The following is a 14,270-nucleotide window of genomic DNA, read 5'->3' as shown; positions in this document are numbered from 1 at the left end:
CAAACAAATTAAATTAAAGTAGTAAATAATTAATTAGCGATAACTACTTATCTTCCATTCGCAATAAAATTAAATCATTGATCGAGTATAAGAAAAGAGATCCGGGGAGATTATTATTCACCACAATAAACCTTGATTTAATTAATCATATTTTCTGAACTCGAGTACTTCTTGATAACGTACTACATGAATATTTTTTTGTTTTGTTTCTCTTTGAAGTGACAAAATCATGGATGAACATGACTTTTCTTCGAGAAAGGTACAATAAATGAACTGTTCTACGTCATTAGACTCAAGAGCCATGAGAGGATAATAAAGTGGTTGAATATATATTATTACAACCTTGTCATTTAATTTGTTTCTAGCTATTCTTGTTTATTCGTGCAAGACAATGTTCATGTCATTTTTTTCCTTTTCCATTGTGATCGCATGGCAGGAACCAATCATTAAATCAAACCTTTCGAGTTACAAAAAAAAAAAAAAAAAATAAATTATAAATGTAGCATAGTGGTGGTCACTAATTAGCAATTCAACCTCAACCCATTTGTGTCTAATCTTGTGTAGTCGGTAGAGAATTTCATCTGGAATGGAAAGAATCATGGATGCAAAAGGGATTGCGATAAAAAAAAAAAGAGAAAGAAGAAGAAGAAGAAGAAAGAACAGATATTCCAATCAAAAGTTCAAAACACATATAGAGAAACAATATTCTTGAGCAAAACACTCAGGGATGTCCATTGTTGTTTGATGGTACAACGATCCCCAAAACCGTGCTCCTCGAATGCATGCAGGAATTTGGGGATCGAGAGTCAACATTTTACAGCGATTACACTTGGCCATAATCCACGTAAATAGATGGGTTCATGGCGGGGGCCATAGCCCCACCACAAGGCGGTGGTTAGTGGCAAATAATGATAAAGGGTCCACCTATCTCAGCCACGCTTCACTCTAGACCACATAATGTTATTGTGATTCGAGCTTGAAAATGTGGCATCATTTAGCTGTTCCACCGTCTACCGGCGGCTGCAAATAAATGGCAATTAATTTTCAAAGGTAGAAGAGCCAATATTTAGGTGGAGGGAAAAGTACTTAGGAAGGGAGCCTCAAACAAATTTGGAGTAAAGGAAAACTTGAAGAAATATAAAGGAGGAGGGGGGGGGGGGGGGGGGGGGGTTTGTCGGCCCCGTAGTTGGTGACCAAACGGATTTGAAAGCAAACAAAAGCTAGTCCTTATGGCTATCTGATCCACCCTACAAACCATGGCCGCCTTCCACTATCCCCATTTTATTTATTTATTAATTTTTCATGTTTATAGTACGAAAGCAACAAAGGTTTGCTTTTATTTTTGTTGGGATTCGGAATTTGTACAGAAATCATTCATTTAAATATGTAAAAATATTCTTAAAACTGTTTTATGAATTAACTCAAAAGTATTGTTCTTCATTGTCTAATGAAAAAATTACGCAGACAATGATAGGCAGCTATTTCTTTATTAATAAAACATTGAAGAGGCAATGAGAAGTGGCGACACACCACCACTACTCGCCCAATAATTGTGTCAGTGTTAGTACAAATTAAGCTGCAATATTAATGTATTCTCTGTTCATGACCGGATGGATATTCACTTCTTCCTCATCATCACGCGTGACCAGATTTCCTTATATTGATTCTTGCAACAATCCCATTTCAAATGTATATTAGGGTGATTTTTTTTTTTTGAGGAAATATATTAGGGTGATCTTGAACCTATAAAATGTTTTTTTGTGGAACAAAACCATATACGATTCAGTAAAATAGTTAATAATAGTAAATGTTTTCTTGGTGTGCATCAAAACTATGGTTATTTTTCCATTATGGATTGGTATTCGTATAATAAAAGTAGAGGATTTACAAAGAGTTTCTTGTCACTTGACTGCAAGTTTAATTTACTTTTGGTAGAGATATAGGAGCTAAGAGCTCAAAAAACAGAAACTAAGAACATAAAAAACAGGGAAGAGACTACTCTCTCTCTCTCTCTCTGCAAAATTACTCGAGAATTTTGTGAGAATCTAATTAATGCATGCACCTACCGACACAATTGTAAATAATAAAAATAATAATCAATCTCAAAGCCACACATTTTACCCCTTTTTTAACTTTTATAAATAACTCTCTTTCTCGGGAAAAAAAAAAAAAAAGTCTCTTCCAATGATCACCAAAGGAATGACCTCTAATTCTTCTATTTAACACCTACCTGATGCAATGTGTACTGCCCTGATTAATTTAACATGAGCAACAAACTGTGATTTAAAAAAAAGTAACATAGTTTGTTAAAAATATTTTAAAAATAATACATGTTTAAAATATATTTGAAAGATAACACGGTTTAAATATAACTTCATTTTAAAATATCATTTTTATATATAATTACTATTTGAAATAATAGACATATTTTCGTAATATAATTTTGTATAGTACAACCGCTATTTCAAATAGTTGTTGTTTAGTCGAGTTTCAAAACATATTTATTTTTATAAATTAATTAATTTAAACAAAAATCAACTTAAAATTTTATAAAATGTTAGTAATTAAGAGATATGATTCAAGATTTAATAACTAATAAAAAAATATGGGATAATATGACATGGCAAGAGAGAGAAACGAGAAAGAAAAAAAATGGGTCATAAAAGACATATCAATTCTCTGTTTTTAACACACCTGATATTGCTAGAAAGACTTCGACGAAACGATTTTAACTACACCCTGAAAGAATACCAAATGAAATTATAATTAATTATGAACAAAATCTATAACAAATTATAACCATATTTGATGATCTTTTAAGACGTGATTAGAATTATCTGGTCGAGATCTTTTTAACGATACTGAATATGTTGGAAACAGAGCTCATGTGTGTTTCGGATGACCCATTCTTTCTTTACCTTTGAATTTTAAATCTCATTTCTCCGTCATATATTTATCTTTGTAACTAAGATTTTAAATTAACTTTTTATACGTGTTAATTAAACATTAAACCAAGAGAGAGATAATTTTTAAAACAACTGTATAACAGTTAGATCTAATATTCCTTTAGTATTTTTTTTTTTTTTTTGAACATGTAATATTTTTACAGAACTTTGACGAAAGAAGGCTACGTCAGAATTCCAAAATACCGGCAACAGATTCATGTAAATTCAATCGCATCAACAGGCTCCGCCTTGGCATGTGTGTTGTGAGATATTTCTTTCTGTTTTTGTTTGCTGCCTGGGACCATTCCATCAAATGTCCTCTTCACTTTACACGCAACCCTCCATTATCTAAACTAAAGAGATCGAGTTCAGACATTCGATCCATTTCTCGTACAGTTGCATGCCGATTTTAAATCAAAGCACGTGTTTTGACTCTTGTGCCATACTTGAGCTTAGATTAGCTTGTACGCGATATCAAATTACAGTGCTTAGTTGTTATTAATCAAGCAGAGACTTATTTAGTCTGTCTCGAGTGATGTTAGAGGAGATTAAGAATATTATTTATTTTTGTAATCTGGTTTTGATTTGTCACTCTTATTATCTTTGAACAAAACAATCTTCTCTTATTTTGTTTTTTTAGATGATTTCAAAGTGGCTCGATCATACTTTGATTTGTGTCTCGGATCCGGATAGAAAGGGTCAATAACTTGAATACATCTGAATTTAAAAATAAAAAATATCTGCCTATATTAATATTAATATTACTAGTGACTAATGTCTTGTTTTGTTTTTTTTTTTTTAAAAAAAAGAAGATAACGGGAAGTCACTGACCTGACAACGACCCAATTTCCCCCACTTGCAAACCTAACCCGTCCAAACTCAAATAAATAAATAGCAACAAAAAGGTCATGTCCAGGTCCCCTGTACCTACCCAGTCATCTCCGAAACGTTCACCACTAAATTCTTATTTTGTGGCGGTTCTTGGTGCCACTTTGACCGACGGACACCGCCTCTTCCTCATGGTGATAGATTTTCCTCTCTCTCTCTCCCACAGAATTGTGTATCAGTGGCCGGAGTTTGTTTGAGTTTTCGAAGGAAATGATTTTTCACATGGTTTTGAAAAAAAAAAAAGGTTAATAGGTATTTTTTACATGTGATATACCGGCTTAACATGTTCATGTTAGCGGGTTAATTTATATTTCTAATTAGGTCAAATGAAGACTATTTTATTTTTGTTTTTTTAAGCTCGGATTAGTGCAGATTTCAGGTTAGTTGGGCACCAAGGGAACTCTAAGGACCAATCCAAAATTTAAAACACTGCTTATTATCATCGATCAATACAATATTCTCTTATTTTATTTTTTCACAGTATTTTGAGAATATGTATGTCAATACATAGATGCATGTTATTATATCGTTTCGTGCCATTTCTTTTGTTAAACAAGTTCAAGTGATATTAACAAAAACCAACTGAAAGAAAAATATGACCTTTCCTCTTCTCACAAGATAGTGTTTATTAGAATAATTGTTTTTTGAAAAATGAGATTACTTTGGTTTTTTTTTTTAAAAAAATCATCAACTAACATTAAATTTTATTGAAGATTGAATTTCATAACTTATTTTAGATTTTTTTATAGGATTATTTCAGTTTTATGACCCGATTCACAGCTTCTGCAGGTTAACTCAAGTGACTTGGGGTTTTTTGTCATTTTTTATGATTGATTTTATTTTTAGAACTCAATCCTTCAATATCGGGTTGATTAAAAATTATGCTTCATTATTTTTTTTAATTTACTTTCTATGAAGTTATCTCAATCTCATGACTAGAGTTACAGGGTTTAGCAGGTTAACCCGGATTGATTCAAGTTTTTTTGTCTCTTTTTTTAATTGTTATTTTTTTCAATTTCATCTTTCAACATTGTATTCGTCGGGAATTAAGCTACATAATTTGTTTTGATTTATTTTCTAAGAGGTTATCATAGTTTCATGAATTGAGTCATGAATTTTACATGTTAACTTTGTTGATTCAAGTCTATTTATTATATTACCACCTCAATATTTTATTTTTTTAAAAAAAATATTATCTTGAATTTTTTTTAATCAATTTATGTTTTTTTCTAGTTGTTTAGGTTGTCTTTGGACTTACCAAGCTGATCAAGTTATATCAGGTCAATTTGTATACGGTTTAATTTTTTTTTAAAATTACATTAATTATAACAATACCTAAATATTTTTTAATGTTTAGAAAAAATTGACCCGTACGTAGAGTGGATAAATCATCTAGTTTGTTTAACTATAGAAAGCAATTTTATCCCTCTCCTCAAGTGACAATTATAATATATCTTTATTAATATTAATATTAATATTGGACCCAATAACATCTCTGCCAAATACCATACTACTAAATATATACAACAATATAATATATCTTTATTAATATTAATATTAATATTAATATTGGACCCAATAACATCTCTGCCAAATACCATACTACTAAATATATACAACAATAGAATATGAGATACGCCATTATAAAATATATTTATAATAGCATATTTTCTTGAAAAATCAGAGGAAAAAAACCACTAATTAAAGTCAATTTTATTATACCATACTTGTTTTTGGAGAGATTATATATATATATATATATTTTAAATCATTTAACTCATAATATTTTCTAATTTTTAATTTCAACTCGCAATAACTTTTAGATATATGTGAACATGAAAATCACACCCCATTTTCAAGGGATCCCGAGGAATATCAATCCCTTTTCACTCCTTCAATTCGGATGTGAAAGCCTCGATCGATCGAGGCCTTGCTTCGTTTCTCGACCAGTACTTGCAGCGTCGAATTGATGAATCAAAGTAAGATCTCTTGTGAGATGAACAAGTTCCTAACTTTTCCGCTCGAAGAATATTTAAGATAAGCTCAAAGAACCATACAGCAAAAATGTCATACATAATAATTAACGTAACACATGGTGATAATCGTCACTTCTGAGATATTTTTGGTAGAGGACAAATTAACCCTAGCTACTTGTTCTTTTATAAATTTATGGCCGCATCTGCTACTGTTTGTGATCGATGACATGTTTGAACCGAATACATAAAGATTATACATAGCATTGTTCCCAGCTGAAAGGCTAAATCATACATAATTAATCATATTTAATTATCAAATATCATATTCAAGTCACCTGATTTCTTAAAATAAATACCAAAAATTCATGTATTTGTTTAGAGTTAAGGATATGGTTGTAGCTGTTGTGGGTTCTTTTGTGTCCGGAGATTTTGAATTAATCACATGGTTATTCTTGATATGAGACAACATGTTTTTTTTTTTTTTTAGGATTTTTAATAATGAAAGATTAACCGCACCTGAAGGACTTGAAGCCTAAATTAATTTAGGTCGAAGAAAAAAAAAACAACTTAACCCAGTAAAAACATGGTTGATGATGAGACTATGGACGAAGGAGGGGGGAGGTTCCTTGTTGATTTGTAAGAAGAAATGGAAACCATCGAACGGTTTCTGTCAGAGAGACGTGTTGGATTACACCATGGCCGTCCTTACGACATCTGTGATTTTTCCTCAACGTTTCTGCACATATAACTCCACTCTTCCGGGCCCTGTTTCCTCTACCTATGAGTCTATGACTCCGAAGTCCGAACAGTTAGTTGTGTTTCTCAGCTAAATTTTCAGAGTGTTTTTTGGACTTTAGCATAGTAAAATATAATAATAATAAAAAAAAATAACACTGTAAAAAAATATTTAATGAAATAACACAATGTAGGGAGTTGTTTATCATGTGGAATTCAAATTGCAAATTTAATAAATATATTATTTAATAAAAAAAGTAGAGAAAGAAAAAAAAAAGACTTAAAGTTCTACCGAAACTTCAATAATGATATTATTATTAATTTTAGAAAAATTTTGACGAGTTGAATCCAATAATATATAAAAAAAATAACAAACAATAACCGAAATAAAATATACAAGATTTTTTTAACTATATCAATAATGTTATCATCGAAGTTTTATACTTCAAAATCTTTTTTTTTTCTTTCCTTCTTATTTCTCTCTCTTCTTATTAAATAATGTGTTTATTAAATTTATAAGCATATATAATATTTACAACTCACGAACCACATTACAGATTTACGAACCACATCACAGATTTTATATAAAAAGACTTTTTAAATTGTGTTATTTTTCAGTATATTTTTTATATTTTACTATTTTATTATATATATTTTTTTACCACGCTAGAAAAACAAAAACAAAAAACTCGATTTTCCAAGTCCAGAGCATCGTACCATGTACTGATCAGAAAAGCTCTGACAGAAGCATGTTGCATGGGGCAGAAAACCTTGCGGTTCACCCACCAATCAATTTCTTGCTGCCGGAGGCCACCAGGAAGTGAAGGATCCAGGAACCTTCAACATTTTTACTTTTGCATTGTCAGAATTTGAAGCTAGTTTATAATATACATATTGGATGGGGTCGGTGTGAACGGAGGACTGATCAGATCGGTTTTCAAGTGTAGAAATTAGGGTTTAGGTGTTTGTTTTCTTGAGTTTTAAACAAACTATTTACAGCATTAATTCACAAAAGAATTATTTACGATCGATAGCTTACTTTTATCTTTAAATTCAAATTGATAAATGGGGATTACACCCACTTAACACTAAGTATCTGTTTGTCTGGCATTAGAAATTAGGTTGGTTATCTTGACTTTTGCGCTGAAAGTAAATCCAATCCACACAGATCTTAATTATATCTAAGAATCCAAGACCTAAAGAGAGTTGGGGAAGCTCCATTTTGAAAGCTTTACTGAGTTGTTTTAGTTTTATTCTCTTTATAATAATCTCGAATTCAATATCTCATTAACGAAACATTTTCTTTTAATCACAGCCTACAAATTACAGTGACCTTCCTTGAATCAATGGAGAAACAGGATTAGTGGCATGCAAGCTACTTAGACAATATATAGTATAACACCTGACTGTAACATATATATATACAATTTGCTCAACAAAACCAAGGTTGCCGCATCCTGCTCTTTTGACGAAGCAAGAGACTAACCAGAGTCTACCTTTTTCTCTGTGCACGACAAATAAGAAAGAGATAAATTATAGACTCTGAGATTAAAAAAAAAAAAATGTTCAAAGGGCCTATTATAAAGCCAGATCTGTGGTGGGGAAAGGTGCACGAAACAAGTAAACACATGAATGATGATTTCGTGGAAACTTCTCAGCTTGCAATTTTTGTGTTCATTGAAATGGTAAAGGATCAAGTTCCATCAATGGTACGTTGCTTTCAATAATGTTGCCCATCTCATTGCCACATGAAGACTCCCCGACCTCCTTCTATTTGACATATGAAGATGCCTCTCAATTATACATATGCCAGAGGGCAACCAGCCGACTCTGACGCGTGACTTGCTTGGGTGTCAAGCTTGTAGATTTTTTACCACTAGCCAGGCTGAATTCGCTATATTCATAAATTTAAATATAAGAACTGAATTTAATACTATTGAATTTTATAAATTTTAACATAAAATCTTTGATGAATTATTTCTTAACATATAGGCTTAATTATATAAGTCTAGACTCCATCAATACCGTTAATTAAATATATTGAAATCTCTCATAACCTATTATATCTTCATCTTTTTGCTAAATAAATTAAGTTTAATATAGCTCATAATACAACTCAAAATATTATAAAAGTAAAATTACACTTCAACCTCTTATTTCCACAAAGGGACAAGATTCATGGGTTATGAATACACATTACAATCTTCAAAATAAAGGTTTACGATCTTAATTCTCTACGTACTGCATATATATTCGAGAGCATCTATTTCTAAAATATTATTATATATTTTTTATTTTAAAAAATATTTACTTAAGCATTTAAGAGTTTTCACTTCCACTAAAGATGATCTTTTGCAAGTACTAGTCACAAGTCACATTGATTTACAAAGCATTAAGTACAAACTATCAACCATCTTAACTAAGAAGAATGAATGAGATTGTCATGGTAAGTTGATTAACCGATTATCTAACCTGAGAGCCCTATTAATTATTAAGCTATTTAAATTTTTGGGACATCATCAATATAAATTTATTTCTCCATATTATATTTTGATTTAAGTGCAAGGAAAACAATATCTTTGTGATTCATTAGTATGTGAATAAGTTATTTAAAACTTAAAAAAAATAAAAGAATACTTTACCATAAGGAAAAAAGCGTGAAATAATGGGGGGGGCAACAACAAGAAGAAGATGGTGAAAGTGTACAGGGGGACATTGGTGCTTAAGGCCCAAACAGACTTGGAAAAAGCTTTATTGACTTAAGTCCATAATTACAAAAAACCCATCTATGTAGCGATCATAATTTTAAAACAACTTGACCTGACAGACAGGTTATTTCGAGACTTGGTGATTCAGGGCTGGAGGATGGCTGAGTTTATAAAATAATAAAGGTAATTAAAAATTTAGTTATATGGTATGATTCTGTCAAAAACTTGGTTGTAATTTATTAATTTATTTTTTTATTTATTAAAATAATATCATTTTGATTTATAAAAAAATTAGAGTTAACCCGATCAAAACCCGGTGACTTGATCAAAACCCGTGACCGGGGCTTGGGCCGGGTTAATTACCGAGTCAGGTTTAAAAACACTAGGTATAGGATATAATTTGGTATTTGAAATTTATTAAAACAATATAATTTTTATTTTTTAAAAATTTATTTTTAAGATTAGAATGTTAAAATTATTTAAAAATATAAACAAATAAATAAATTTAAAACTGAAAAAATATTTAAAATTTTTCACAAACGTGGTTAATCAGCAATCTAAACACCCCGAAGTCGGTTTGTAACGGCCCTCAAAATGTAGGGCGTTTCCAAGAAACAACAGTCGTTAGTTTCTCAAAAAGCAGACACCAAAAGCCCAAACCAGCAGATAACTGAAGAGAAAAAACGCAACCCAAAGCAATCGCTAATTCTCTCGTAGCAGACACAGAAAAACACAAAGGTAACCCCTCTCTATCTAGGGTTTTCAATTCCAATCCCATTGCTTTCTGTCTTAGGGTATCAAAATTAGGGTTTTTGTCGAATTTCGTTTTTATTTTTCTTTGCTTTTGATTCGCGCTTGTTTTTGGCTGCAGCAATCATGGCGGACGATAATACTGACCTCAAGGATGAGGTTGCAGAGGTCCTTTTTTTTCCTTACTTTTTTTTTTATTAATTAGCATTTTTTCTTCGCACTGACTTGTTTCATATATATGTTCTCATTTAATGACGAAAACATTGAAAATAAGGCTTCGAAGATGACAAGAGAGTCTTTCTGTTGTTTGATAAAGAGTTAATTTATGCTATTCCTAAAGTTAATGATGCGGCTTTTGTAATTTGTGAGTGTGAACTTGTTTTTTAATTTTTTGAGTATAGTATGAGATGGATTGCTTGCTTGAAACAGATGTAAATTTGTTCAGTTTCCAATTTATTTACTTGGAGTGCTACTAGCCTTTCCGTTCAGTAAGATGTGAGGAGTGGGTTGTTGTTGTTTTTTTGCCTCTGTTACTCTGTTGTGATTGGCTTGGAATTCTCTACTTGCAGCTTGCCCCTTTTGATCCTACCAAAAAGAAGAAGAAGAAGAAGGTGGTGATACAAGAGAATGCCGATGAGTCTGTAGACTCCCTAGCTGAGAAGACTGAATCATTGTCAGGTAATTTTTAGTGTTTCGTATTCTCCTTCCTGTTTTTTCAACTTTACTATCTAGTTGTAAATGAATTGGTTTGCAAAGATGTATAATTACTCATTGTTGGAAAAAATCTCCTTTTCTGTTGGTTGAAGTCTCTGATGGGCTCGAGAGTTCTTTTACTGGTTTGAAAAAGAAGAAGAAGAAACCTGTAAGTTCTCGTGCACTATAGGATTTATTGTTGCCCTCTTTAGTAAAATGTTGTGAATCTTATGTTGATACTTGGTCTTATACAATAGGTTGAAACCAGTTTGCTGGATGAGGAAACCGGGGATGCAGGAGAAGAAGATTTGGATGGTAAGAAGCTTCTCTTTTAAATTTTCATCTTCACTTAATCTATGTTGAATGTTCTATTTGGATTCTGAGAGAGATCCATTTCTTTGTTTTTCAGTTCATGCCGGGGAAGAAGAAAATGGGGAGGGTGCTGACCTGCAGCAGCAACGATTCCCTTGGGATGGGACTGACCGTGATTATGATTATGAGGAGGTATAGTAAAATTTTCATTTATGTGGAGTAGCACCATTGTACAATGAAGTGGAGTAGCACCATTGTACAATGAACTGCATTTTCTGGTTTCTCTGAACTATATTTTGTGCACCTGATTAGCTAAAAGATCTTGATATGATGTAATGAGTAATCATATAATCTCTTTGATTGCAGTTACTATAGTTCCTCTTCCATGTCTGTTATATCTGTGCTCTCCACTTGTTGGCTAGCTGCTTAGCCTTAATTTCTGTCATGTATGTATGTTCTTGTTCAGTAATGAGTTTTCTTTCTGTTGTGTCATTCACAGCTTCTTGGCCGAGTTTTCAACATTCTTCGTGAAAATAATCCTGAGCTTGCTGGTGACAGGCGAAGAACTGTGATGAGGCCTCCACAAGTTCTTCGTGAGGGCACAAAGAAGACTGTTTTTGTGAACTTCATGGATCTGTGCAAGACGTGAGTTGATCTTGCTCTCCTTTTTGTCTTTTCAGTTAGCTTGTTATTGTATGTTTTTTTCAATGCACCGCTACTTGTCTTTGGCATAAACACTGACTGCAAACTTTTACTTGGTGGGGAGATTTCAGAATGCATCGGCAGGCAGACCATGTCATGGCTTTCCTACTTGCTGAGTTGGGTACCAGTGGATCCCTCGATGGACAACAGAGGTTGGTCATTAAGGGTAGATTTGCTCCCAAGAATTTTGAAGGGATCCTTCGTCGATATATCAGTAAGTTCCTAACTCTTTCTCAATTGGTATCTTCTATGTTAAGCTGTCCAGAAGGAAGGAGGTTGATTGGGCAGGTTCTTCTTGCCTAACACATTTGATATTTTCTATTTTATTTTCAGATGAGTATGTCATTTGCCTTGGTTGCAAGAGTCCTGACACCATTTTGTCTAAAGAGAATCGTCTCTTTTTTCTCAGATGCGAGAAGGTAACAGCTTATCATCCTTCCATCTCTTCATGTTATTATGATTGTTGATAAAAAAAACTAAGAGAAAGAACTTTGGGGAACTAGGAAGGGAAGTTTAAGAGCTATTAGGGAAATCATTGCTTAATTGCCAACTGGCACTCATTGGTAGAAATCTGAGTCTCAGAAGCGTAATAGGAGGTTTGGAGTTCACATTGTCACCGAGTCGAAGACCAAAATCAACTAGGATTAGGCTTAGAATCCCTTCCGATAGAACAGAGATTCCTTTATTAACTAGGGAACATAACATGTGAAGCATCAGTAAAAAAAAAATTTATTGCTCTCGCACTAACGGCTTAATGTGTACAGGAGCTTTCATCTTCTTTATGTGTCATTATCTATGATTTTCCTACATCATTAGATTAATTGATGAGAAGATGTATGTAGTAGATTTAAGGCCTGATATTGCTAGTGCTGTTGATTTATTGTCATTATTGTTCTTGTTTTGGGAAATGGCATATGGTGGGTACTTCTGATACAATCATTTTACACAATGGAACAATTTTAATTTGTACTTCTCTTGATGATTTACAATGTGCCTACATTATCAGATTGTCTAGCCTATGACAGATTTTAGATAGTTCGGTTATTAGAGCCCTGCATGAGGATCTCGTATGCCTTATAAAATCTTGTACGGAGTGAAAATATTGGATGATTTGTTGATTCTGATTTGGAAAGAAAATTCTACTACTTTGGCTACTACCTTCAATGTCATCCAATTCTCTACTACTTTGGTTACTACCTTCAATGTTATCCAATTTTATCTCTGACCAAATCGTCTCTAGTGTCGACTTAAGATGATGAGATCTCATATACCTTATAAAATTTAGTATGGAGTAATATTGGATAATTTGTTGATTCTGATTTGCAAAGGAAATTCTACTACTTTGGCTACTACCCTCAATGTTATCCAATTCTCCACTACTTTGGTTACTACCTTCTACTTTGGTTACTACCTTCAATGTTATCCAATTTTATCTCTGACCAAATCCTCTCAAGTGTCGACTTAGATGATGAGATCTCATATGCTTTATAAAATTTAGTATGGAGTGATATTGGATAATTTGTTGATTCTGATTTGCCAAGGAAATTCTACTACTTTGGCTACTACCCTCAATGTTGTCCAATTCTACTACTTTGGTTACTACCTTCAATGTTATCCAATTTTATCTTTGGCCAAATTTCCTCAAGAGGGACTTGAGAGGATGAGATGTCCATTGCCAGATTTTCCAACCTCTTAGGCAGAAGTATGTTGTACATCTTAGGCCCCTCTGGGGAAGGAGTGGCCCTTGTGTTTGATTAAAAATGGAACATGTGGGAAATGTTTGCTCCTTGCTTTTTTGAAGCTTTCTTCTATATACTAGGCAATCTTTTCTCTTTTCAATTAGTATCTGCATTTTTATTGATTGATTGGATGAATCTCTTTTTTGTGGTTTTTATATTTTTATCCCCTTGCTACTCTGTTCTTACTTTCATATCCTGTTATGCTTGTGCAGTGTGGTTCTGGAAGATCAGTTGCTCCAATTAAAGCTGGTTTTGTTGCTCGTGTTGGCCGTAGAAATGCTGGGACATAAGTAGTGTGAATTAGCTAATAGATCCTGCTTTTTGTTTGGTGTCCATCATCTACTGTTTACTTGAATTTTGACCATCTTCCAGAGATGCTGTCAAATTACGAAGGATACAGATGTTTCCTAAGATGGCTATTTTGTTTCTTTCACCATGTACCGGTTTTTACTTTATATTTCAAAAGAAATATTGTGGTTTGGACAATTTCCTGCTTTCTGTGAATGGGTCCCTAAGAAGCCGAGGTCGCTGGGTTTTTAATTTGAACATTCATGGAATGGGATGGTAAGATTGAATTTCTAACAACTTGGTAATGAGAACTTTATACTATATGTTAAAGAATAATCTTAATCCAAAAGTTGAAATTATCACATTATTTTAGAGAAGATGATTCTGGGAAGGATGCTTGTTTTCGGTCTAGAAAAGTGATACCCGCGCGCTTATACTGATATGGCTGCCTTTTATGAGTTTTTAAAAGACAAGCTATTAATGCCCATGCCCTCATAGACAAGTGACCGACATGCATAATCAAGAGGTCCAAGG

The 14,270-nt window shown here is 32.7% G+C and overlaps 1 protein-coding gene across 2 annotated transcripts; it reads left to right on the top strand.

Annotated features, from left to right (window-relative positions):
- Positions 1 to 9,825: 9,825 nt before the first annotated feature.
- On the top strand, positions 9,826 to 13,934 carry LOC7465185 (eukaryotic translation initiation factor 2 subunit beta). 2 transcript variants are annotated; one of them, XM_002319941.4, is made up of 10 exons: positions 9,826 to 9,990; positions 10,124 to 10,170; positions 10,572 to 10,680; positions 10,809 to 10,864; positions 10,953 to 11,010; positions 11,105 to 11,199; positions 11,507 to 11,652; positions 11,781 to 11,923; positions 12,043 to 12,128; positions 13,661 to 13,934. In XM_002319941.4, the coding sequence occupies exons 2-10, from the start codon at positions 10,129 to 10,131 to the stop codon at positions 13,736 to 13,738; spliced, it is 813 nt and encodes a 270-aa protein (XP_002319977.1). In that variant the 5' UTR covers positions 9,826 to 9,990; positions 10,124 to 10,128; the 3' UTR covers positions 13,739 to 13,934. The 2 variants fall into 2 exon arrangements, with proteins under 2 accessions (XP_002319977.1, XP_024439794.1); XM_024584026.2 differs by having other exon boundaries at positions 9,860 to 10,046.
- Positions 13,935 to 14,270: the final 336 nt, after the last annotated feature.

This window comes from Populus trichocarpa, chromosome 13 (genome assembly GCF_000002775.5).
Source record: "Populus trichocarpa isolate Nisqually-1 chromosome 13, P.trichocarpa_v4.1, whole genome shotgun sequence".
Classification (NCBI taxonomy): Eukaryota; Viridiplantae; Streptophyta; class Magnoliopsida; order Malpighiales; family Salicaceae; genus Populus; species Populus trichocarpa.
This window is presented reverse-complemented; position numbering and strand designations above follow the sequence as displayed.

What these genes read in the sequence shown, in the direction of transcription:
- LOC7465185 (XM_002319941.4), top strand. Translation starts at nt 10,129, where the DNA reads ATGGCGGACGATAATACTGACCTCAAGGATGAGGTTGCAGAG. An exon ending in GAAGACTGAATCATTGTCAG is followed by an intron (nt 10,681 to 10,808) that starts GTAATTTTTAGT and finishes TGTTGGTTGAAG; the next exon opens with TCTCTGATGGGCTCGAGAGT. An exon ending in TTCATGGATCTGTGCAAGAC is followed by an intron (nt 11,653 to 11,780) that starts GTGAGTTGATCT and finishes GGGAGATTTCAG; the next exon opens with AATGCATCGGCAGGCAGACC.